The 26,181-nt window shown below is 44.3% G+C and overlaps 2 protein-coding genes across 5 annotated transcripts in view; one reads left to right on the plus strand and one right to left on the minus strand.

Annotated features, from left to right (window-relative positions):
* The window catches only part of tubgcp2 (tubulin, gamma complex associated protein 2), a 44,701-nt gene extending 31,887 nt beyond the window's left edge, over positions 1–12,814 (minus strand). For 3 of the 4 annotated variants that reach the window (XR_005458584.1, XM_038782938.1, XM_038782936.1), the window contains exons 1-3: positions 12,641–12,814; positions 7,801–7,959; positions 7,123–7,251 (exon numbers count right to left, since the gene is read on the minus strand). Coding sequence is in view for 3 of the 4 variants with exons in the window: in XM_038782938.1 (XP_038638866.1) it covers positions 7,123–7,251; positions 7,801–7,950 (279 nt within the window). In the remaining variant the exon portion in view is untranslated. Of the gene's footprint in view, positions 1–7,122; positions 7,252–7,800; positions 7,960–12,310; positions 12,329–12,640 lie in introns of those variants that run through there. The other variant, XM_038782937.1, reaches the window with a different exon arrangement.
* Positions 12,815–13,039: 225 nt separating this feature from the next.
* znf511 (zinc finger protein 511) lies at positions 13,040–25,704 on the plus strand (the record flags this gene model as incomplete). The annotated part of the gene is made up of 6 exons (XM_038783272.1): positions 13,040–13,234; positions 15,102–15,172; positions 15,299–15,500; positions 20,077–20,201; positions 24,116–24,322; positions 25,388–25,704. Coding segments are annotated over 6 exons (867 nt in total), but the record flags the coding sequence as incomplete, so codon positions are not given.
* Between the last annotated feature and the right edge of the window lie 477 nt (positions 25,705–26,181).

Raw genomic sequence — 26,181 nt, forward strand, 5'->3', positions numbered from 1 at the left:
ACTTCTTCCAGTCTGTCCTGATTTTATTTCTAGTTTACAGCATCTGCAGTATTTGCCTTACCTAAACGGTCCAGTTGTACAAATTTCTAATTGCATTTTGCCCCGGGAAAGTATTCCCTGTAGATGGAGGTTCAATAAGATTCTACATTCAGCAAATTAGCAACGTCGCAACAATCTACCAATGTTTCAAGATAGTATAAAGTTCTCGTTTGTTTACATCACGACACAGAACCTTTAACACAGCAAACGGCCCAAGATCGGAGCGGGTTTATAGGATTGGACAGGGATTTAGAAGTGGCCAGAGAATCCAGTCTTCAATGAGGGAAATGGATGAAGCTGGATAGAGTAATGAAATACCATTAGAAGGAATTGAAGTCGAGACAAGTATGACATTGGAGTGAAGCCATTTTTTTGCAGCAGGATTCAAAGTAATTATGATGCGATTTGCTTTAATTTTACGGCAGCTGTAGTTTGTTTTAATGAAAAGAGCGGAAAAATTGCATTTTATTTATGAGTGATGTGAAAACATCCATCACTGCTGACGGATGAGTATAGTCAAGGCAAACTAAAGCAAGTCACCAGGCCATAGTCTGCCAATTGGTGTGGGTAACTTCAGCACTGAAACTGTGAGTTACACAAGCACCATCTGTTTAAAAAAAGAGGTGCGTCACAGGGAGCCATATGTCAATGCCACAAACCGCAAGAAATTAAATGCAAATTCTCCTATATTTTTGGCAAATCCACCTACGATTAAATTAATTCAAGATCTCCATTGGGCTGTGTCACTGTGACCAGGCTGTTGGAATTTACAGTGTCAAGGAGAGAGATTTGTTCCCTAATTCCTGATTTTCCACATCGCCTTCCAACCAAAGGACAGTTGCAAAAAAAGAAATACGTCAGAACACCTATCATCAGAATTCATTGTGCCATCAAAACTCATACTAACAAGCATGTTTAGTCAAATTGACAGGAACATTACATGGTTAGCACTGCTGCCTCACAGCACCAGGGACCCTGGTCCAATTCTGGCCTTGGGTGACTGTCTGTGTGGAGTTTCCACGCTCTCCCAGTGTCTGCCTGTCTTCCTTTCCGGAACTCCGGTTTCCTCCCACAGTCCAAAGACGTCCAGGTTAGGTTGATGTAGGGAAATAGTTAAATTGTGGGAGCACATCAGTTTTATAGAATCCAGACTGGTGTGACAATATAACAAAGGGAGCAGATACCAATATGAGTGACGTTAAAGACCACTATTCAGAAGTCACAATTCACAACTTGTAAACCAATAGGGGGCAAAGAGGGGAGCGGTATCAAACCGTACAGGTATAAGGTTACTGCCGCACATGTTGCCCGTCTCTTCTTCTTCGCTTTTGTTCTCCTTTTATTGTTTTCTTCCTTCTGCCCCGCTGGGCTTTAGTTTATTTTATTCAGCAGATTTTGAAATGCACTAACCTGATTTTTGCAATAAAACTCAATCTCGCACTACCACCGGACCCTCCTCTCTTATTTGAAAAATAAGAGATCCGACAGTTGTGTTATGGGGATAGGGTGGGATAGATAGGGTGCTCTTTCAGAGGGTTGGTGCAGATCCCATGGGCCGAATGGCCTCCTTCTGCACTGCGGGGATTGTATGGTAAAGAAGAGGGTGGTGGTTGGGGCGGGGGGGGGGGGGTGTGGAGCTGGGTGCACATTATGCCCCAGTGCATTATCAATTTATCTTGGATGCTAGCGGATACGTGAAGCAAAACCTGCTCCTTTCACACTGTGCCCCATTGCACAGCGAGGAATTAACATTACAGAGTATAATGTGGGAATATGCGAGTTGGCCCACTTTGGCAAGAAGAACAGAAAAGCAGAGTATTATTTAAGAGAGAGACTGCAGAATTCTGCAGTGCAAAGGGATCTGGGTGACCTTGCCCAAGTATCACAAAACGTTAGCAAGCAGGTGTAGCAAGTCAGTGGGAAAGCAAATGGAATATTGGTCCTCAGTGCAATGGGATGGAGCACAAAAATAAGGAAGTCTCGTTGCAACCGTAAAGGACATTGGTGAAAGCACACTAAAGTATTATATACAGTTCTGGACTCCTTACTCAAGGTCGGATTTACGTGCACTGAAAGTAGTCCAGAGGAGGTTCACTGGAGTCATTCCTTATAAGGAAATGTTGAGCAGGTTGAGCCTATACTTATTGCAATTGAGAAGAATGAGAGGTGATTTTATTGAAACAAAAGATTCCTCGACAGGGTGGATGCTGAGAGAATGTCTCCTTTTGTGGAGCAATCTAGAGTTTGGAGGCACTGTTCGACAATAAGGAGGCTCCCTGTCTATAGGCACTGGAGATCGACATAAGACCAGTCTGGGTAAAAATAAGAAATAGTACAGGAAAGTCCCTGGTGGGAGTAATCTTTCAATCCCCAAACAGCAGTTGCACAGTGGGGCACTACATAAACCAGGAAAATTTGGAATAAGAAGGGTATGACAATAATGATGGGAGATTTTAATACGCATATAGACTGGATTAATGAAATTGGCATGGGTAGCCTTTTAAAGATTAAGAAAGGGAGAATATGGTTCTTGGAGAATATGTTGAGGAACCAACAAGGGAGCAGGCTATTCTAGATTTGGTATTATACAATGAGGGATTAATTAATGACCATTAGTTAAGGATCCTCTAGGGAAGAGTGATCATAATATGCTAGAATTTCAAATTCAGTTTGAGGGTGAGAAACTGGAGTCCCACACTTGTGTTCTGGGCTAGGGTTTAGAGAACCCCAAAGTGTATCATGGAGCTCACCTGACCCACAACTTTTAATAGATTGTGGTATGGGGAGCACATGGCCCACTCTACAGGCATGGTACAGCAGAAATGGAAAAGTATTTTTAAAAAGCAAAACAATGTTTATTCTATGAACTCAAGTTAACCTTTTTAAAACATAGTGAACATCTTAGCAACCATTAATTCCAATACAACACCCAAAGAGTACAACACTAAGTAATGCTTACGCTGTCCTTTTAACATCCAAAAGACTTAAAACACATTTTACCAGAAATGAAATGAAAATCACTTATTGTCACAAGTAGGCTGCAAATGAAGTTACTGTGAAAAGCCCCTAGTCGCCACATTCCGGCGCCTGTTCGGGGAGGCTGGTACGGGAATTGAACTGTGCTGCTGGCCTGCCTTGGTCTGCTTTAAAAGCCAGCTATTTAGCCCAGTGTGCTAAACCAGTCCCTGCACATCAGGTTAAAGTCTCTACTGAAAACATTTATCATTCTGAATTCATCAAATGATCAAGATAGCATTTTCATGGCAGAGAGAACAGCAGTACGCCTGCTCTGTCTGGCTTCAGCTCCAACACTGAAAACGAAACTAAAACACACCACACAGCCTGCTCAAAAACTAAGGTAAAAAGCTGACAGACAGCCCAGCTCCACCCACACTCTGACATCACTGATAATACCCATTTCGTAAAGGTACATTTCTTAAACGCCCATTTCTTAAAGGTACTCTCACATGACACTTGTGTTCTGGAGTTAAACAAAAGTATTTACATCGGCACGAGGACAGATTTGGGCCAAGAGGACTGGGCAGTTGTTGAGCAGTGGCAGTTGTTTAAAGAGATATTCAATTCATCCAAACTAAAATATATTCCAAGGGGAAGAAAGATTATAAGGGGGGGGAAAACATCCATGGCTGAGCAAGGAAGTCAATGATAATGCAAAGACAAAAACAAAGACATACCATATTGCAAAGTCCAGTGGCAGACTGGAAGATTGGGAAACTTTTAAAGATCAGCAAAGGATTACTAAAAAAAAGTTATAAAAAGAGCAAAGGTAAATTATGAAAGAAAACTAACGCAAAATATAACAAAGGACAGCAAAAGCTTCTATAAGTATATAAAAAGGAAGAGAGTAGCTAAAGTGATTGCTGGTCCCTTTGGTGGAAGAGACCAGGGAGTCAATAGTGGGGAAACACAGAAATGGCAGAGAAGCTAAATCAATATTTTGTCTCGATTTTCACGGTGGAGTAATCTAGTACAATCCCAACAGTAACAGGTAATGCAGAGGCAATAGAAACGTAGGAACTTAGAACAATCATCAATAGGGAAAAAGTACTAAACACACTGTTGCGATTGAAGATAGACAAGTCCCCATAGCCTCTTGGCCTCGGGTCTTGAAGGAAGTGACAGCGGAGATAGTGGATCCATTGGTTATAATATTCCAAAATTTGCTAGATGCGGGAAAGGTTTCTGTGCAACGGCCTGATTCAAAAATGGAGGGAGGCAGAAAGAAGGAAACTATAGATTAGCAACTTTATCATCTGTCGTTGGGAAATGTTCAGAATCCATTATTAAGGAAGTGACAACAGGACGTTTAGAAAGTCAAAACGCAATCCATCAGAGTCAGCACGGTTTTATGAAGGGTAAATAGTGTTTGACTAATTTGCACGAGTTATTCGAAGCTGTCACAAGCCAAGTGGATAATGGGCATCCCGTGGATGTCGTATGGCTGGACCTGTAGAAGATATTTGATAAGGTGCTGCACAAAATCACAAGGGATTAGGGGTAATTTATGAGCTGGGTTGGAAGAGTGGCCAACCAACAGAAGGCAGAGAGTCGGGATAAATGGGTCTTTTTCTGGTTGACAAGATAGAACTAGTTGGGTGCCACAGGATTCGGTCCTCGGGCCCCAACTATTTGCAATATGCATTATTTACTTGAATGTAGGGATAGAAGGTACAGTCGCCAAATTTGCAGATGACACTATAATAGGTGGGGTAGTAAATTGCAATGAAGAAATAAGAAATTTACAAATGGATATAGTTGGTTAGGTGAGTGGCCCTGTTGTATTTTATATTTTCCCCGCGTCTTGACTGTGATAGAGAAATTCAAACAGCATTCATTAGGTAAGCAAAACTGAACTTTATTCACTAATTAGAACTGCTAGCAGAAAATGGCTGATACTTGGAGTCGGAAGGCAGTCAATTACAAACTGCGGAGTCCGTCCCAAGTCTGCGATAGTACAGAAAAGAAGGCGATTCTTATACATTATAGGATCAAGATAACATGAATACAGCTTGGTCAGGAATTTGATTGAAAGTAAAACATAAGTAATAATCGTTACAATGGCGTCACCTTCTGACCTTTAGGGGACTGGAGTCTCATATCATTATCTTGTCTTTGTTTTAAGAAAGGGAAGAAGTTGTTTACATACAGGCAGAGACTGTTTTTCAGCTTGTTATTTATTGAGACTGCTTCTCGGTTGATGACGAACATTTTGTATTTTGTATCTGTGTCTTAGGTTAAATTCAATTGTACCAAGAAGACTTGACTAGTTTTCCCATCATGCCATTATTTGCTTCACACAATACCGCAGCCCAAAATTTGGAATATGGAGTTTAACGTGGATAAGTGTGAGGTTATACATTTTGGTCGGAAAAATAAATGGAGAGAAACTTCAGAGTGCTTCGGTACAGCGGGATCTGGGTGTCCTTGTGCATAAATCTCAGAAAACTAGTACACAGGTACTGTAGGCAAATTGAATGTTGGTCTTTATAGTCAAAGAGATAGACTTTAAAAGTTGTAAAGTGTTGCTGCAACTGTATATGGCATTGGTGAGACTGCACCTGGAGTACTGTGTACAGTTTTGGTCCCTTCATTTGAGGAGGGATGGAGTTGCATTTGAGGCAGTTCAGAGTAGGTTCACTAGATTGATCCCAGAGAGAAGACTCTTGTCTTATGAAGAGAGAGTGAGCAGTTTAGGCCTATACTCTCTCGAGTTCAGAAGATTGAGAGGAGATCTAATTGAGGTATATAAGATGATAAAGGTATTGACAAAGTAGACATACAGCGGATGCTTCCCCTTGTGGTGCAATGTAGAATGAGAGGTCATGGTTTTAGGATAAGGGGGAGCAGATTTAAAACTGAGATGGGGAGAAATTGCTTCTCTCAAAGGGTCGTGAATCTGAGGAAGTCGCTACCCCAGAATGCGGTGGATGCCGGGACGTTGAGCAAATTTGAGGAGATAGACAGATTTTTATTAGTAATGAGTGGAAGGGTTATGGAGAAGGGGCAGGAAAGTGGGGTTGAGGCCAAGAGATCAGCCATGATCGGATTGAACGGTGGAGCGGGTTTGAGGCACCAAATTGAGCACTCCTGCTCCTAGTTCTTATGAGGAGGAATTTCTTCTCTCGAGAGGGTTGATCATCTTTGGCATTCTCTAATTCAGAGAGTGTAGTGGGGGCTGGTCACAATATATTCAAGACTGCATTAGATAAAGTGAGTCAAGAATTTTGGAAATAGGCAGGAAAGTGGATTTAGGTCCACTATCTAATCAGTCATGATCTTATTGAATGATAGAAGCCAGCTCAATGGGCTGAATGGCATTTTTCCTGCTCCTGGTTATGAGCTGGATTCCAAACAACTGAGCAATGCCATTGGCATATTTATCAAACAATTCCAATAATCCCCTCAATAAACATACTACTAGGAAGTGGACAGATCAATGATATAAAAATTATAGAATCTCTCCAGTGCAGAAGGCCCATCGAGTCTGCATTGATCCTCTGAAAGAAAGAGGCTCAATCTCCCGCACTATCCCTGTAACCCCACCTAACCCGTACATCACTGCACACTAAGGGGCAATTTTATTCGGGTCAATCCACCTAACTGTACATCTTTGGACTGTGGGAGGAAAACGGAGCGCCCGGGGGAAACCCACGCAGATACGGGGAGAAAGTCTTATGAAGAGTGAGCAGTTTAGGCCTATACTCTCTCGAATTCAGAAGATTGAGAGGAGAACTAATTGAGGTATATAAGATGATAAAAGGTATTGACAAAGTAGACACAAGAGCAGGTGCTTCCCCATGTGGGACAATCTAGAACGAGAGATCATAGCTTTAGGATAAGCGGTAGCACATTTAAAACAGAGACGGGGAGAAATTGCTTCTCTCAAAGGGTGGTGAATCTGAGGAATTCACTACACACAGACAATCACCCGAGGCCGGAATTGAACCTGGGACCCTGGCGCTGTGAGGCAGCAGTGCTAACCACAGGGCCACCACGCCATCTTTACAGCAGATCAGATCAAAATACTCAGAACCGCTGAAAATATATTCAAAAATTAATTACCTCTTTATCTTCGGTAAGTTTTGATAACAGGTAAACCAATGGATCCACATTCCGAACATTTATTGATTTCAGCTCATCGTATTTCCTCAGAAATTCCTCCGGGGTTCTTGAAAACTCGGCTATTTTTACCTGACGGTCAGCAAAGAAATGTTTTAAATGCGTTTACTTTTAAGCAGTGCATACCCAGCAGTGTTCTCTGTTCACCCTGTCCCAATCGAGCCTGGGGCCTTGTCCCTGACCACTACCCTTCGTCAGCCACACACATGGTGGTCAAAGTCAGGCGGCTGAGACCCATTATACAATTCGCTATCCAAGCATACAAAATCCCAGCCTCTGTTCAGTGACTCTTTAGACTCCAACTCAGTAGAAGTTCTACCCAGGTGTTCAAATCTCAAATCCAACTTCATCACCCCTCTCAGAGCACAGAAGCAGGCTATTCTGTCAAACATGCCTCTCTCCATGGCCCATTTCCCTGCATTTAGTTCTGCAAACAGTCCTGCAAACCTTTACCCTTCAAGCTTACATCCAATTTCCATTTGAAAGCGATCATTGAATCTACCTTCACCACCCTGAAGCAACACATTTCACATCGTAACCATCTCAAGTATTTTAAAGACAGCATTTCATGTTGCTAGAAAGAGAAGCAGATACTTTACAGATCCTTGCTAGACATATTACCTTGGCACTATGGGAAGAGACGGTTGTTGTGACATATGGAGTTCTGTTCTTTTGAAGGAGATCAATGTACACTTCAGCTCCATCGCCACCACGAACTCGAAGCAGACTGAGCAGTTCATTGACATCATGATGGATTCGGAATTCACTCATGATTTCTTCCTGTGTTAAAAAGAAACTAAGCGTGAAAAAGTTGACCGAGAATCTCAAATCATTCCATGCCATCATAACTGCATCCTTAATTATATTTCAGCATAATCATTTTACAGCCCAGTATCTTAACAAGGCCAGTTTTCATTGCTCCCGGAGACATGTCTAAAACAAGGAGAGAGGTAGTAGATGTGAAAAAATGTGGAAACAAACTATTATGGTCAAAACTCTGTCTGTGAATGGTGTCATTTTAAATGTAGGCTAGAGTTCTCTTTTTAAAAAAATTTAGAGTACCCAATTATTTTTTTGCCCCAATTAAGCGGCAATTTAGCGCGGCCAATTCACCTATCCTGCATATCTTTTTGGGGTTGTGGAGGTGAAATCCACGCAGACACGGGGAGAATGTGTTAACCCTACACAGACAGTGACCCAAGGCTGGGATTGAACCCGGGTCCTCGGCACCATGAGGCAGCAGTGCTAACCACTGCGCCACCATACTGCCCTAGAGTTTAAATCAATCAATAAAAACTTCCCAAATTTCTGAAGGTTATGTGAGGATAGACAATATTTGTACCAAAACAAAGGAATTAAAAAGTCAAAAGCAAGAATCAGGGGCGCAAAGTGAACAGGTTGGGGGGGTAATTTCACAGGTTTACATCTACCGCACGTTACTAAGGTACACCTAATCTCTTGCCTGTAGTTGTGCAATTTGTACGCAAACATTACATCGAAGCAGGACGGTTAAAGGGCTATAGGTTGTTTATACATCGCACGGCTAACTTTTCACAAAAGTATTCAACAAAACTAACTGTGCAAATTAAGGGGAGGGCATTGCTGCTGTACTATTTATCCACTGAGTTGAAATTGTGAATTCTCCAATTCCCACCACATTATTCATTAGGTAAATAGTTAACCACAAATTTAGCTATGCTCGACTTGCAAACAGCAGCCTAAAATCATTAGCAACCGAAGAGAAAATACTGGAGAATCTCAGCAGGTCTGGCAGCATCTGCAGGGAGAGGAAAGAGCTAACGTTTCGAGTCCAATGACTCTTTGTCACAGCTTTGACAGAGTCATTGGACTCGAAACGTTAGCTCTTTTCTCTCCCTACAGATGCTGCCAGACCTGCTGAGATTCTCCAGCATTTTCTCTTTCGTTTCAGATTCCAGCATCCGCAGTAATTTGCTTTTTAAAAATCATTAGCATATTGTAGGCAAGGAGAGCTTCAACATTCCGCAATACACTTTTTTATTCTAGAACCATTGAGCCTAGAAAATTACTAATTTGAACACCAGTTTCTACAGTCCATATTTGAATAGAAAGGACATCTCAGAACCATGAACTACTGCGTAAATAGCAACGACTGTAATCAGTGATGTTTGAATTTTAGTAAGACACATTCATATCTGTTGAGAAGTGTCTTATTTACAATACTATAATCGATTAAACAAACTAAGCGGCGGTGAGATACATTGACCAATTTACAAAAACTTTATAAAATTCTAGCTTGGAAAATAATTTAAAATCCACAAATTGCACTACAGCTTATGCAAATAAAATAGGCTTGAAAATGAGGTCTGCAAAAGTTCAGCCGTATTTATTCAGAACTAATGGATCCTTGGGTGTTACCCTCAGTGAGCCGATGCAATACAGATTGCATCATAAACTAAACTAACTAAAGGGCCCTGGAGACAACGGGGAAAAATTGTTTAATAATAATCTTCATCAGTGTCACAAGTAGGCTTACATTAACGCTGCAATGAAGTTACTGTGAAAATCCCCGAGTCGCCACACTCCGGCGCCTGTACGGGTACACAGAGGGAGAATTCAGAATGTCCACAGCAGTGAGGTTTATTCAAACACTGGGAATATCATTTTGTGTCTACTTTCCTTTCAATATCTAGTTTATTGACTTCTATCTTTGTTCGCTATGATTTCCATTTCTAATTTCTCTCTCTCACTTTTAGTTTTGTTCTTGTCAATTCCTGCTGTCCCATTTCATTATCCCCTCTCACTCTTTCTGTTGCTGGAATTTGTCCCATTTATCGCCAACTCAATGTTGCATCAACTGAACCTTTCAGGATATAAACCCTCGTTTAGGGGTACCAATTAGGGGTAGGCCACTCGGCCCTTCGAGTCTGCTCCGCAATTTAATAAGATCATGCCTGATCTGATTGTAACCTCAACCCCACATTCCTGCCAACCCCGATAACCTTTCACCCCCTTGCTAATCAAGAATCGATCGAGCTCTGCCTTAAAAATATTTTTATATTTATAAGATTTTGACTCCCCCAACCTTTGAGGAAGAAAGTTCCAGAGACTCACGACTCTCATCGCCACTTTAAATAAGCGACCCCTTATTTTTAAAACAGCGACCCCTAATTCTAGATTCTCCGACAAGAAGAAACGTCCTCTCCACATCCACCCTGTCAATCAATACCCTTCAGGATCTTCAAGGTTTCGATCAAGTTGCCTCTTACTCTTCGAAACTCCAGTGAATAAATTCCTAACCTGTCCATACTTTTCTCGTAAGACATTTTGCATCAATCCGGTGATAAATCCACCAATCAGATAATTATTGTGCCTAGCCCCCCCCCCCCACCCAAAGTTATAATACTTGCGAATGCTCATAGACTGGAAAGTTCTCTTTTTACAATGCACCAATATAATTTGTGCAGCACAACCCCGCTGAACATGCACTGCCCACGGCGGGATAGCAATTTGCCTTTATACACCTTTACCACAGCATTTAATGAGAGTATAGGACTAAGACATAGGAGGAGAATTAGGCTATTCAGCCCATCGAGTCTGCTCCACCATTCAATCATGGCTGATATGTTTCTCATCCCCATTCTCGTGCCTCCCCCCCATAACCCCCGATCCCCTTATTAATCAAGAACCTATTTATCTCTGTCTTAAAGACACTCAGTGACTTGGCCTCCACAGCCGTCTGCAGGCAAAGAGTTCCACAGATTCACCACCCTCTGGCTGAAGATATTCCTCCTCATCTCAGTTTTAGAGGCTCGTCCCTTCAGTCTGACGCTGTGCCCTCGGGTTCGAGTGCTATCAATAAATATTTTTGAAACCGAGCCAAAGAACGAGATTTCAGAACAGATGGCTAAAAGGGAGGTTTGAAGAAGACTATTAGAGAAGTGGAGGGGTTTAAGGAGGGACTCCCAGAAACCAGGACCACGGTAGGTGAAAGTGCAGCCAACGATGGTAATTAAAACTGGCCTCCGAAGAGGAGTCACATCCATTTCGAAACGTTAACAGTTTCCCTCTCTCCATAGATATTGCCAGACTAGCTGAGTTTTTCCAGCACGCTCTGTTTTTATTTCAGATCTCCAGCACCCGCAGCATTCTGCTTTTAATGCAATTAAAACTGGGGGATGCGCGGAATGCCAGAATTGGCGGATAGGGCGAGAGATCTTGCAGGAGGTTTAGACAGAGGGTGGAGGGTTTCAAAAGTAAGACTTTAAAAAAACAAAACGGGAATCTGGAAGGGGGAGGGCACCTGTTTGCAATATTCCAAAAGGTTGCAGCATGGGGATGTCACTGCTGCACAATACAATGCACCAACCATGCAAGGTTTAGCTTCACCTGTGAAAACAGGAGGTAGTGGTAGCTATGGGGAAGGAACATAAGAACACAGAAATTAGCAGAAGTCAGCAATTCACCCCTTCAAGTCTGCACCATTGGCTGATCGCTTCACGGTCTCAAATCCACCTCCCTACTCGTACCATATCCCTTTAACCATTTTTTTAATACCAGAAATACATCTATCACCTTCTTGAAACCATTAAATGCCTCAGATCCCATTGCACTATGGGGCAGTGAGTTCCACACATTCACCACCCTCTGCGAGAAGTAATGCCTCCTCATTTCAGTTCTAAATCTACCGCCTCTCAACCTATATCCATGACCTGTCAATCCAGATTTACCCACAAAGGTAAACATTTGGTCTACATTTACTTGATCAGTCCTTTTACACTATACACCTCGATCAGATCCCCTCTAATCCTTCTAAACTCCAGCGAGTAGAAACCCGCTCCCGACACTGTCTCCTCCCGCTCTCACTCCTCATCCCCAGAACCAATCTGGTGAACCTCCTCTGGATTGCCTCCAATTCCACCACATCCTTCCTGAAATAAGCAGACCAAAACTGGGCACAATGCTGTAGATGTGATCTTATCAACTCCCGATATAACTGCAACAAGACTGCTCTACTTTTATACTCCAGTCATAGAGATTTACAATATGGAAACAGGCCCTTCGGCCCAACTTGTCCATGCCACCCAGTATTTACCATGAAGCTAGTCCCAATTGTCTGCATTTGGCCCATATCCCTCTATGCCCATCTTACCTATATAAATGTTTTTAGAAGATAAATTTGTTCCTTCTGCAATAAACGTTAACATTTAATTTGCCTTTTTAAGGTCTGCTGCACCCCTTCTTCCAGAAACACTTGTCTGCAGGAGCAATGCAGCACATTCCAACAACAGCAGGCCAAGCTGTGAAAGAGCAGGGAGTGTGTGGAGCTGCTGGAGCCGGGGCCGGGGAGCTATCCTGCCAGCCCCGGGCTGCTGGGCCTCTCCTGCCCTGCGCCTCACCCACAGAGACAAACAAACCAGCGGCCGGGAGGGGGAGGCCCGGCCGGTTCCCGGCGCCATCTCCTCCCGCTCCCGGCCCTCACCTCCTGGCTGCTGCACAGCCCCCGGAGCCGCCTTCCCGCTGCAGGAAGCCGAGGCTCCTGCTGCTCCTTTCCGCCTGGGTTGGAGACACACAACAAGGCGAAGGGAGGGGGATGTGATTCCAGCGGGCGCTAGGGCCCGGTAAGGGAGAGCGCGGGATTGCGGAGTGCACGCGTACTGGAGCTGCCGGCCGGGTGACGGCTACTGCGCACGCGTACTAGAGCTGCCGGCCGGGTGACGGCTACTGCGCCCGCGTACTGGAGCTGCCGGTCGGGTGACGGCTACTACGCACGCGTGGTAGAGCCCACTGGCCCGGCGGCGGTTGGTACGCCTGCGTAGAGAGCTATTGACCGCGTGACGGCTATAGCGCACGCGCGCTGGCGCCACCGTCCCGGGAGTGACGGTTGCTGCCCACCGAGCGGTTCGGTTGGCGCTCCGGAGGCGGTGGCCAGTTGTCAGGCTCCAGGCCCCCGGGGCTGGCGGTGGCGGGTGCCCAGGGCGGCGGCGGTGGTGATGATGGGGCGGCTGCCGCCGAGTCGCCTTTCACCTTCAGCTCCAGGAGGATCTTCCTGCACAAGGAGGACGAATTCTTCGAAGTAGGTTATGGTTGTTGGAGCGGGTGAGACATTAAACCGAGTCAGGTCGCCGGCTCCAGTCGGTGGGTGAGGGTTGTGTCCCGGTCCACGTTCATCCATCAACCAAAAGCACTTAAAACAGTTGATCAGCTCATTCCGTCATTGCTGCTGCCCGCGGGCTCTTGTTGTGCTGCTGCCCGCGGGCTCTTGCCGTGCAGCTGCCCGCGGGCTCTTGCCGTGCTGCTGCCCGTGGGCTCTTGCCGTGCTGCTGCCCGCGGGCTCTTGCCGTGCAGCTGCCCGTGGGCTCTTGCTGTGCTGCTGCCCGTGGGCTCTTGCTGTGCTGCTGCCCGTGGGCTCTTGCCGTGCAGCTGCCCGTGGGCTCTTGCCGTGCTGCTGCCCGTGGGCTCTTGCCGTGCTGCTGCCCGTGGGCTCTTGCCGTGCTGCTGCCCGCGGGCTCTTGCCGTGCTGCTGCCCGCGGGCTCTTGCCGTGCTGCTGCCCGTGGGCTCTTGCCGTGCTGCTGCCCGTGGGCTCTTGCTGTGCTGCTGCCCGTGGGCTCTTGCTGTGCTGCTGCCCGTGGGCTCTTGCCGTGCTGCTGCCCGTGGGCTCTTGCCGTGCAGCTGCCCGTGGGCTCTTGCCGTGCTGCTGCCCGTGGGCTCTTGCCGTGCTGCTGCCCGCGGGCTCTTGCCGTGCTGCTGCCCGCGGGCTCTTGCCGTGCAGCTGCCCGCGGGCTCTTGCCGTGCAGCTGCCCGCGGGCTCTTGCCGTGCAGCTGCCCGCGGGCTCTTGCCCTGCAGCTGCCTGCGGGCTCTTGCCCTGCAGCTGCCCGCGGGCCCTTGTCGTGCCGCGGGCCCTTGCTGTTCCGCTGCCCGCGGGCCCTTGCCGTTCCGCTGCCCGCGGGCCCTTGCCGTGCCGCTGGCCGTGGGCTCTTGCTGTGGTGAAATTGTACATCACAATATTTCACAAGTAACAAGTGCGATGAAAGTTTGTTTTCTTTGGTTGTGTTGATTAAGGGGAGAATGTTGGCCAGGACACCAAGAAAACCTTTGCTACTCTTCAAACCGTCGCTTGGGATCTTCAATGATGTAAAATGGCCACTTGGTTTTTGTAACTACATCTATCAAATTAGGTCTCTAAAGATCTGAAAATACTATCCACGAAATTAGCACGGAGACCTAAGTTCGCCTTGAGAGGGTCACTGTTAGGGTTCGCCCGGAGGTGGCAGCCATTTGTCGACTTCTTTGCGGCAAATTAATCATCAGCAGGGGTTAGCTTAGTTTAGAGTAGGGGGTTAGTAACGGTGGGACCTGTAAGGGAGGAAGACGGCTTTTGCACTACGTTTATAACTTCATGTACATTGTTTACTTTGTTGTTGTTGTAAAACCATAAATACGACAATAAAATGTTTATTTTTTTAAAAAGTCAGCCACATTGCTGTGGGTCTGGAGTCACATGTAGGCCAGACGGGGTAAGAACGGCAGATTTCCTTCTCTAAAGACATTAGTGAACCAGATGGGTTTTAATCGGCAATTTCGTGGTCATCATTAGACTTTAATTCCAGATTTTTTTTATTGAATTCGAAATCTGCCATCTGCCCTGGTGGAATTTGAACCTGGGTCCCCACATATTACTCTGGGTCTCTGGACTAGTGACCGTAGCACTATGCCACCTCCTCATGGCCTCATCCAGTAGTTCCATTGCCTAGGCTTATGGGTACATCACTGTCTTTGCTCTGCTCATGATGTGGGCTAAGTTAGCCAATTGGCTGCACCATAAGAAGATTTATACTGAGAAAGGATTTGTGTGTGACTGACCAACTTGTAACAATTAAAAGTAGCAGTTCTCAAACCAGTGACTTATAGAAAATAATTTCATGTTTTATTTTGGTTCAGGACGGTGATATCCATAGACATTTATATCTGCGAGATGCCATAACAAGTGTTGGAGAAGTAGAAAGACCCACGTAAGAAAAGCTATTTGTTTATAAGGATTGCCCCTTTCCTAATTCTGTTGCATCAAAGCTGTTTGAATTTCACGTATTTTGTTCCTGCAGTGCTAACTTGTGGATATGCATTCTTTTTTAATGTAGGGTTTCTGAATTCTGTTGCCATATAGCAGGTTGCAGTCAACTGTTTGACACCCTAGAAAACTACGAACATCATTATAATACATTCCACCGCAATGTCTGTTCCTCCTGCAAACGCTCTTTCCCGTCCAGTCACCTGCTAAATATTCACATCCTGGAATGGCACGACTCACTTTTCCAAATTCTGACAGCAAAACAGAACATGGTAAGTCTCTCAGCTGGGAAGAGAGACATGCTGTCAAAGCTTTTCGTTTTGCACCTATCAGGACGGATTCAAGAATGCCAAATTTCAAAGGGAATAGCAATTTACATTGCGTGAGAAAACAGGGCGCTGATTGATTGGCACTCTAGCTGATGTGTTGCCATGTAGAACATACCAGGGGCCAGTTACCCCTCATCTTTTGTTTATCTTCACTAGTCTGTATACATGTTGGAATTCCTACAGTTCAATAAATTAGAAGACTGGCCTATCAGAACCTCATAAATAGGGCCCGTGGGATAATGGCTACCCCGATCAGATATATAATGTAAACTGATTAACGTGCCTAAGGCCATCACGTTCGGCCCTGAAAAGTGCCGTCTAGCTCTATTCCCTCTGGAGGGTCTCTCAAAGATTTGGAGCAACAGTTAAAACTAGCTGTTCACACTGCTGCTATGCAGTAGCAATGTGAGTGGTATTTCCACTAACAGGATGCAGTGATCAAACCAAAAAGACATTCTGCTGATGACACAAATGAGTAATATATATGAATTTCAGCACTAGTGTGACGCCAGGTATGTGGGTCGTATGTCCCAACAACTGGTGCATTGAATCAAACAGTACATTTCTTTGGCTGCTCACAGTAAGCAGAGTACTAATTGTGCCCAACCAGCCTGTGTTTGCAAAACTCATTGTGTCCAACTTTAGATGTGATTCCATTATTGGGCAGCACTTGATGAATAATCCAGAGCGTGCCAACGATTACATTAACAACCAATTTAAGGTTATCAGTCGGGGCTTTTCACAGTAACTTCATTGAAGCCTACTTGTGACAATAAGCGATTATTATTATAAAGTGACTCACTTAATGCTTCAGCTTTGAAAAAGGGTCATCTGGACTCGACACGTTAGCTCTTTTCTCTCCCTACAGATGCTGCTGAGATTTCCCTGCATTTCTTTAGGTTTCACTTAATGCTACATATATTACCACTCGGGGAGTGATCCTCTGGAGGGAAAAGGACTTTGTCCAGACATTGTGGTTTTCCAATTTAACAGAAGCTTGCGGGACATTGTTCCCTGGTACATTCCCCATGGCATGTCTCAACCAGTCAGAGTTGCATTGCCGGCCAGTCGACACCCTGTTTCGCATGCAGTGTAGATTGTTGTTCCCTTTGAAGTTTGCCGTTCTTGCAACTGTCCTGATGGCGTGCTCGATGAGAGGCTTCAACAGCATGTCTCTTTTTTCAGCAATACTCAAATTCAGCCAAGCGACTATGACTATAAAACTCTTAAGTCATGAATTGCTCACTGGCCTGTGTTAAATCTATGTATTTATGTACAATTTAGAGAACAAAACTGTCTGAACTCCATACAGATCTAAGTACATTGGCAGGATAATCCAGGAATCTCATGTACAGTTTTAAGAGGAACCATTTGGGTGCAGCTAATTCTGGGTGCAGCTAATTCAGGGTGCATTGTGGCTGTAGAGCTGGAAGGAATGAACGTTGTGTTATAAGATGCATTTGTAATCCAAATTAATGAAGACAAAGCTTTGCCAGTGTTTGAAAACATAATTTTAATGGAATCAAGCCCTCAAATGAGGTGCAGCATAGAATAAAAAACCTTTCTAATCTTCCCCAATTTCAGAAATTACATTTTTAATCACCTCTAGAACAAAGGTTGTGGTTTAGGTTGCTAAGCAGCACTGACACATTCTGCTTTCTAATGCATAATTTAAGAAAACCAGGTCATAGCATTACCATCCTTCAGATGAGAGGTTAAAAGATTAGCAGTGATGGACATTAAAAACTCTGATTGTTTGACAGATTATTGGGAAAGTATGCTACCACAGTGCCAAAGCTGTCAGCCAAGTATGCTTTGTACAATATTACAATTCTGGTTAGGGACTTGTAACAATTTGTTTAAAGTATTCAAAGTAATTGATGTCCTAATTGGCTGATATTCTCTCAAGGAATCCCTGGCCCTGATTAGCACCTTGCTCCACTGAAGAGGTTATACAGAATGTTATGAAATCTCTGAGTAGTCAGCATCCAGCTGGAGTTGCAAACCATTTGATACATCTGCTAAACCGGTCGCAAATCCCTAAAGAGCAGCGGGAATGGGGAGCCAGAGTATCCTAAAGTGCGGAGTTACTTCGATACTTTCTATTTCTCTGCCATGCACAGAGGCAGTCTTAATACTAATTCAATGTTGAAGTCAATTATTGAGTTCAGACCTTGGCCATCTCACCGACAGTGCAACCCCATCATGAACAATTGCCAAAAGATGCTGAATTCGGAACATATGCCCGGGCCTATCAAGATGTGTGTAGCAACGTATCTACCTTCCATTTACTGTAGGAGTTGAATTTAATTCAATCCCATCTCTTGATTTTTTCAAGGAAAGGATGCCAGCCTCTGTTCCATACTTTCTGCCCAGTTAATCTTGCAGCCTTCTACTATGCAAATGAATGCCTGTTTCTTAGGGGCAGCATGGTAGCATAGTGGTTAGCACTGTGGCTTCACAGCACCAGGGTCCCAGGTTCGATTTCCCGCTGGGCCTCTGTGTGGAATGTGCACGTTCTCCCCATGTCTGCGTGGGTTCCCTCTTGGTGCTCCGGTTTCCTCCCACAGTCCAAAGACGTGCAGTTTAGGTGGATGGGCCATGCTAAATTGCCCTTAGTGTCCAAAATGTTAGGAGGGGTTGGGATTGGGCGGAAGTGAGGGCTTAAGTGGGTTGATGTAGACTCAATGGGCCGAATGGCCTCCTTCTGCACTATTAGTTCCACGTTAACTTCAAAAAAGGTTGCAAAAGCAGCTCTAGTGTATTTCGGGAAAGTTAGCAACACCTAACTAAGCTTTCCTGACTGGAAGGAACAGTTTACTTCATTGCCACAACTGTCTAATCTCTCACACCTCTAATCTTAAGCGCAGCTTGTTTCTTACCGATTGAGATTGATATTGGGCTGTATACTTTGCAGAGAGTGTTCCCTAATATGACTAGTTTCTTTGGTGATTTTGATGCCCTTTTTCTTTGGTGCCCTTTTTCTTGCTTTGGTGGCTTGAGTTATGCAAGAAACAACTTTCAATTATATAGTGCCATCCACGTCTTCAGGCCATCACAAAGCACTTCACATCCAATGAAAGGCTGTTGAAGCATAGAGGCTTTTCTAATGCAGGAAAATGCACCAGCTCATTTATACATGGCAGCACCAGCTCATTTATGCATAACCGACAGTGGCATAAATGATTAAATAATTTGTTTCAGTGATTTTGATTACATGATAAATGCTGGCCATGACACTGGTACACTTCCAACTCTTCCGAAGACTCTAGTTTCACAAAGCTGCCACTGCCCTTGGCTTTCTCCAAACACCAGTCTCCCAGCTGCATCAAGATGTATATGGCTGTCAGGACTTCTCTGTACCCTTGGACCCGGCTAACAGCTACCAGTGCCTCTCTGTGAGCTGCAAGTCACACGAGATCCAAACAGCTACTAAACCCTCTTTCCCCACAAGCACACACATAAATTGAAAGCAGAGAACCTTCTTGGGTTCCACCCATCACCATGACAACGCAACCTTTCTGAGTTCACTGAATGCTATTGATCTAATTTAGCTCTAACTTCTAAAACAGCAAGCAGTGTAGACATCATGTCTCCAACCCTCCAGCTAAGTAAGCCCACCTGCTGTTTAAGATCTTATTCCCTGTTAACCCCTTAAGGCAACATAGTCCCTCCAACCTTTTTTAAAATAAATTTAGAATACCCAATTAATGTTTTCCAATTAAGGGGCAATTTAGCATGGCCAATCCATCTACCCTGCACATCTTTGTGCTGTGGGGGCGAAACCCACGTAAACACTGGGATAATGTGCGAACTCCACACGGATAATGACCCAGAACCGGGATTGAACCTGGGACCTCGGCGCCGTGACGCAGCAGGGCTAACCCACTGCACCACCGTGCTGCCCTGTCCCTCCAACCTTTTAAGTATAATAGAGTCCAAGCTGCTTTGACTGCGTTTATCTAATTTTCCCAGAACTAAACATTATCTCAAGATGTTAACATGAACCGTGAGCTAGATATTCATCATAAGTGTTTTAATTGTGCTTAGCCAATGAACAAGGAAGCAAAACTAAACCACTTAAAGTGAGGATGTGATACAGGTAAAGGATGCATTCTGCACAAGTGTCAATTCTGTCCCAAAGTGCAACTGGAAGGGAGTCGCAGCAGAGTTGGGAAGAGTGCTCCACACCAGTGAGCATGTATCAAGTGTCACCACACTGCTCCAATGGTCGGAGAGATCTGCCCCTAGGAAGGCATAAGACCATGTACAGAAGGTCATTGGCACCTCTCAGATTAATTACCTTTCGTGTAGAGCTTTTTGGGGAATTCGCCCTGTGGTAGTCCGGGAATTCCCACAGACGAGCCCCCTTGAAGTAACTCGCTCACTGTGGGATTTATATCCCTCGACCCACAGGGCAGTTTGAGGATTGTCTCCAAATTACTGCCAGCCCACCCCATCACGGGGGTTGCCGAGAATTTCCCGATGAATATATTTATAACTTGCTTTTATTTTCCAGTATATATGTTTGGTGGAGAGTTGTACAGAAAAATTCAAGGCTTCCAGTGACCGGAAGAAGCATTTGATCAAAGTTCACGGTTATCCAGCTGACTTTAGATTTGACAAACCGAAGAAACTGAAACGGTAAGAAAATTGTCCTCTACGGCAGTGTTCTTCAAACTTTTTTCCCCAGGGACCCATTTTTACCAACCGGCCAACCTGAGCGACCCACGCCGGCCGACCTGAGCGACCCACCATTTTTTCTTACCTTGTTTGCTGCTGATAAAAATGGAGGAAATGGTTTTGGATCCCTTTGGCCCTCGTACACGCTCCTCCAATGGAACCTGTTGGATGAAGGTGAAGCCTTCTGGTGTCAGAAAGTATGGAGTCTCCATCTATTCAAAGTCTGCACTTTTTTTTTTCCTGTAAAATTTAATCAAATAAACCCCCCGAACTTACAGAAAAAAATAAAAATTAAATGAATAAAATAAATGAATAAAACCCCCCTGAACTTGTAAAAAAAAATTGAATAAAATAAATTAAAAAAGTAAAAATTGAATGAATAAAATAAATGAATAAAACCCCCCTGAACTTGCAAAACAAAAAGCTGCGACCGTTTAAAAAAAAATAGCGGCAGCACCGCGCATGCGCAAAGTTTTGCGCATGCACGTCAATGATCGTGCATGCATGCGCAATGCGGCTGAATTTTTTTTACATGTTTGCGGCCATTTTAAAGGCCGCTTGCAGCCGGCTGCTGCGCGGGGATTTGCGCGATTGGGAGCGCCGCGAAGGACGGCTCAGTGACCCTCCTGACACCCGCCCGCACACCCACGGGTCGCACCCCCAACTTTTTTTAAAATATCAATTTAGAGTACCCAATTATTTTTTCCAATTAAGGGGCTTCCAATTAAGGGGCAATCCGCCTACCCTGCACATCTTTGGGTTGTAGGGGTGAAACCCACGCAGACACGGGGAGAATGTGGAAACTCCACACGGACAGTGACCCAGGGCCGGGATTCGAACCCAGGTCCTCAGCGCCGTAGGCAGCAATGCTAACCACTGTGCCACCGTGCTGCCCTAGGGTCGCACCCCCAACTTTGAAGAACATTGCTGTACGGGTTTACATCTAACTTAACTTGGGCGAGTTAATAAATTAAACAAAATGGGTTTGCATCTCAAAACAGTAGAGCCATGCTTCCCAAAAGCCTTTCCATAAGAATATAAGACATCGGAGCAGAATTAGGCCACTCGCCCCATTCTGCCATTCAATCATGACTGATATTTTTCTCATTCCCTTTTCCCCATAACCACTGATCCGCTTATTAATCAAGAACCCATCTATCTCTGTCTTAAAGACACTCAGTGATTTGGCCTCCACAGCCTCCTTTGGCAAAGACTTCACCAGGTTCACCACCCTCTAGCTGAAGAAGTTCCTCCATATTTCTGTTTTAAAGGATCGTCCCTTCAGTTTGAGGATGTTCCCTCGGGTTCTAGTTTTTCCTACTAGTGGAAACATCCTCACCACGTCCACTCTATCCAGGCCTCTCAGTATCCTATAGGTTTCAATAAGATCCCCCCCCTCATCCTTCTAAACTCCAACGAGCACAGACCCAGAATCCTCAACCACTCCTCATATGACAAGCTGTTTATTCCAGGGATCATTCTTCTGAATCTCCTCTGGAGCCTTTCCAAGGCCAGCACATCCTTCCTTCGATACGGGGCACAAAATTGCTCACGATACTCCAAATGGGGTCTGATCAGAGTCTTATATAGCCTCAGAAGTACATCCCTGGTCTTGTATTTTAGCCCTCTTGGCATGAATGCTAACATAAGTTCTATCCCAATGTCTTATTATCTTAGATTGCATGCTGCTGGGCAATCAGTTGAAAGTTATTTCTTGATAAGCTTGTAAAGAAATTTTAGTTATTAATCCTTCATAAATGAGGCTAAAAAAAATCATAAATTGAGAGTGCAGAAGGAAACCATTTGATGCACAGTACCTGTGCTAGTACTTTGTTAGAACCATCTAATTAATCCCATGATCCTCTTTCCACTAAATCATGTCATTTCTTTCCCTTCCAAGTATTTATCCAATTCTCTTTTGAATTTTGCTATTGAATCCACCAGTATTCCAGGCAGTGCATTCCGGATCACAACATCTCGCTCTGTAAGAAACTATTTCCTCACATCACATCCGAGTCTTTTTGCCATTCACTGTAAATGTGTTCCCTTGTTACTGACATTTCTTTCACTCTTTCTCTTTATTTGCTCTTATCAAAATCATTCACCACTTTGAACGTCTCCATCAAAGCTCCCCCATAACCTTCTCTGCTCCCAGGAGTACAATCGCAGCATCTCCAGTCTCATCCCTGGTGCCTATGGGCGGCACAGCACAGTAGTTAGCACTGTTGCTTCACAGCGCCATGGACCCAGGTTCGATTCCCGGCTTGGGTCACTGTCTGTGCGGAGTCTGCATGTTCTCCACGTGTCTGCGTGGGTTTCTTCCCAGAAGTCCCAAAAGCAATGCTTGTTAGGTGATTTTGACATTTTGAATTCTCCTTCAGTGTACCCGAACAGGCGCTGGAGTGTGGCGATTAGGGGATTTTCACAGTAACTTCATTGGAGTGTTAATGTAAGCCTACTTGTGACACTAATAAAGATTATTATTATTTGTGTCTCCTCCAATCCCTTGGCTTTGCAGTATAGACCCCAGAATTGAACCGAATATGCCTATCGTGGTCTAACCAGTGTGATATAAAACTTAATTCCCCTGTTTTTGTACTCTGTTTCTCAAACAGTTCATTAGGAAAGCCAAGGATCCAATATTTCTTCTTAAACACTCTTCTCCACATGTCCTGTCACCTTCAATGGTTCATGTGCACAGCCCAGGTCTCCATGTTCCTGCACCCCCTTTAAAATTATCCCATTTGGTTCATACTGCCTCTCCTAATTCTCCCCACCTAAATGCATTGCTTCACTTCATCTGATATGTGTTTGCCTTTCCACCAGTCTACATCCCCCTAAAGCCTGATACTATCACCCTTGCTATTTATTATAGTTCTAAGTTTTGATCTTCAGCAAGCTTTGAAACATTGTCCTATATACACAAGACCAGGTTGTTTATATCAAAAGATCAATGGTTCTACTACCACCTCTTGGGTAACTTCGCCCGCTCTGAAGAAACATTAACTACCCTCCTCAACCCTCTCCGTAACTCCATGAAAGAACACAACCAGTTAGTCAAACATGACTTGTCTGTAACACATGCATATTGACTTCTATTTATAAATTATATCTTTCTACATTTTGCTTTGGATTAACCCAATGCCCCCCGTTAGCAAAATTCCCTTTGCACAACTTTTTCTACCTCACAGGGGCAGTTCCAAAAAGATTCAGAACCTAACCATTCATGATGGATAAGAGTGTCGATTTTCAGAAAAGAAGTCACGGACAGAAAGATGGATTGTATACACTGAAATTTTATTAGATTGATTGCTATTGGTACTCAGGTTCTACGCTACCTGTCAAATCGCAATCATGTGCCTGTGTTGTCATCACTTGTTATGGTGGTTGCTCAAGTGTTCCTTGCACTTGCAAAGAACAAGGCATTCACAAAAGTCTTCACAAAAAGACTTTAAACAATATTTTACTTCCTTGTCAAATCTACCAAGTTTTCTATGCAGAAATCTTGTTTAATGTGTTTGAATAGAATGGGGGAAATCGGTACAGACTTGAAATGGTAACACTTGGAGGGTTTTGTAGAGGCAGAGTTAAATCGTACCTTCACTTAATTGGCTCAATTGGAACAGAAAATTGAAGCCCTAATCTTTTAGCGACGAGCAATGCATCCCTGTAGCAGTGAGAGAACAAGCAACCCAGGCCGAATGGTTCGGCCGTGTGGGATTAAATGCCACGTTTTTGTGTTCATCTCAAATAAATGGGTGCCGGACGTGAACTTCAAATCGGAAACCATTTTGAAAGTTGTCATTTGGTTGTGCTAATCTTCGACGTGACAGTACAGTGAAAACAAACGTGCTCTCTTCCTCCCCGCCTTGCAGCAATCAAAAGAATAAAGACAGGAGTTCACATGACATGGATGTGGAAACATCCACTTGTCAAAAAGAAACAAACAGCATTTTCTGTACAACAGCCGCAGAATCGATGGACCATGCACCGGAGGAAACAATGGAAGCTGAGACTCCATCTGTGACGGGACAAGCGAAATCCAGCAATACACTGCATCAGCGGTCTTCATACTCCCACAGGTTACAGTCCTATTATTATCACTTTTACCTAACTTCAAAGGAATAAGAGGATAGCTTTATCTCTATTTAAAATGTATATAGTAAAACACTGCTAAATTATCCTGTTATTTCGATGTTAGTTTACAGTCAATTTTGTGGTATGTGCTTTTTATTTAACTCTACTTTCATAATACAAGATGTAATGGTTGTAATCATGTTCGGAAAACATTGCCAGAAGTTACAGAACTTTGTCGGTACTTTCAGCTATCAGTTTAACTTCTCCCCTACCCCACCTCGTATTTCTCCCTGTCACTCACGAAGCAGCTGAAGTTCAGCTGCCTGCCTTCCATTATCTTATCCAGGTGACAGTTCTTCATGTATATGTAGACAGTCAGCAGTTAAAGATATTTTACTGTGGGAGGCATCATAGCTGAGCCAATTATATTCTTGCCTGAATGAGTGCAGCTCATCAAGAGGCTTGACATCACCCAGGACAAAGCAGCCCGCTTAATTGGCACCTCATTTACCACCTTCAACATTCATTCCCTCCACCAACGATGCACAGTGGCAGCCGTGTGTACCATCTACAAGATGCACTGCAGCTACTCACCAAGGCTCCTCCGACAGTTCCTTCCAAACCCACAACCTCTACCACCTAGAAAGACAAGGACAGCGGATGCCTGGGAACACCACCTCTAAGCCACTCATCATCCTGACTTGGAAATATATCGGCGTTCCTTCATTGTCACTTTCAGAATCCTGGAACACCCTCCCTAACAGCACTGTGGGTGCACCTACACCTCATGGACTGTAGCAGTTCAAGAAAGCGGCTCACCACCACCTTCTCAAGGGCAGCTGGGGATGGGCAATAAATAAATACTGGCCTAACCAGCCTGGCATCCTGTGGAACAGTAGGAAATAAACATGTGTACCTTCCAGCACCTGGGCCGACACTTTACTTTGACCACCTTCCTAGACTTGAGCACTGATCACCATCACCACTGCCTTGGTTTAACAATGACTGATGATGAAAGCCGATCCTTTCTGATCTCCACCGTTCAATTGTCTTTCTTTTTTTCCTTGTAGGGTGCCAGCAACAATTTGTTTTGGCCATGGGTCAGTCCGTGGCTTCAATCCAAGGAAAAAGAAGTGATCTGTTTTTCCGAATTAACTAGTCACTGGTAACCAGAACAATGTCCTGCAAAAGGCATTAGTTCAAAATATGAACTTGGAAGAACACGTTTGGCCTGATCAGTTGGAACAATCTCAGCCTCCAAGAGGCAATCGGATACAATTATCGGTCAATGTGGTTGCAAATCTTTTTTTTTTAAATAATTGCACGGTTCAGAAAACAAATAAGTATTTATTCATTATTCCCAAAATAAATCTGTTGCTTTTCGTCATTTCCATGCACCTTTATTGAACACCCATCATTTCCAAACACATTTCCACTGCTTTCTGGCTAGGATATTCCAGTAGAAAATGTTTTAATTAGATTATACCGGGCAAAGCTGTGGATTGCCAATGCTTCTGCACAGAGTGTGAAAAAGATACAGCATGGGGGACATGTAGTATTTATCCCCAATACTATGTACAATAATCCTGGTGCACCCTTTCAGTCAACATCCCATGACAATGAGGTGGAAAATAATCGCTGGTCCGGGATCTCCTTCTCCCATTGACTCCCAAATGGAGTGGGCAGTGAAAAAGATGAATCACGAGCCCTTTTACACAAAATTCTGTGGCACTACAATATTGAAGATTACACCATCACACCATTACACCATCACAATCTGTCACACATGACAGGGGCTGGTTTAGCTCATTGGCTAAATTGCTGGCTTTTAAAGCAGGCCAGCAGCACGGTTCGATTCCCGTAC

Source organism: Scyliorhinus canicula, chromosome 22 (assembly GCF_902713615.1).
Source record: "Scyliorhinus canicula chromosome 22, sScyCan1.1, whole genome shotgun sequence".
Lineage (NCBI taxonomy): Eukaryota > Metazoa > Chordata > Chondrichthyes > Carcharhiniformes > Scyliorhinidae > Scyliorhinus > Scyliorhinus canicula.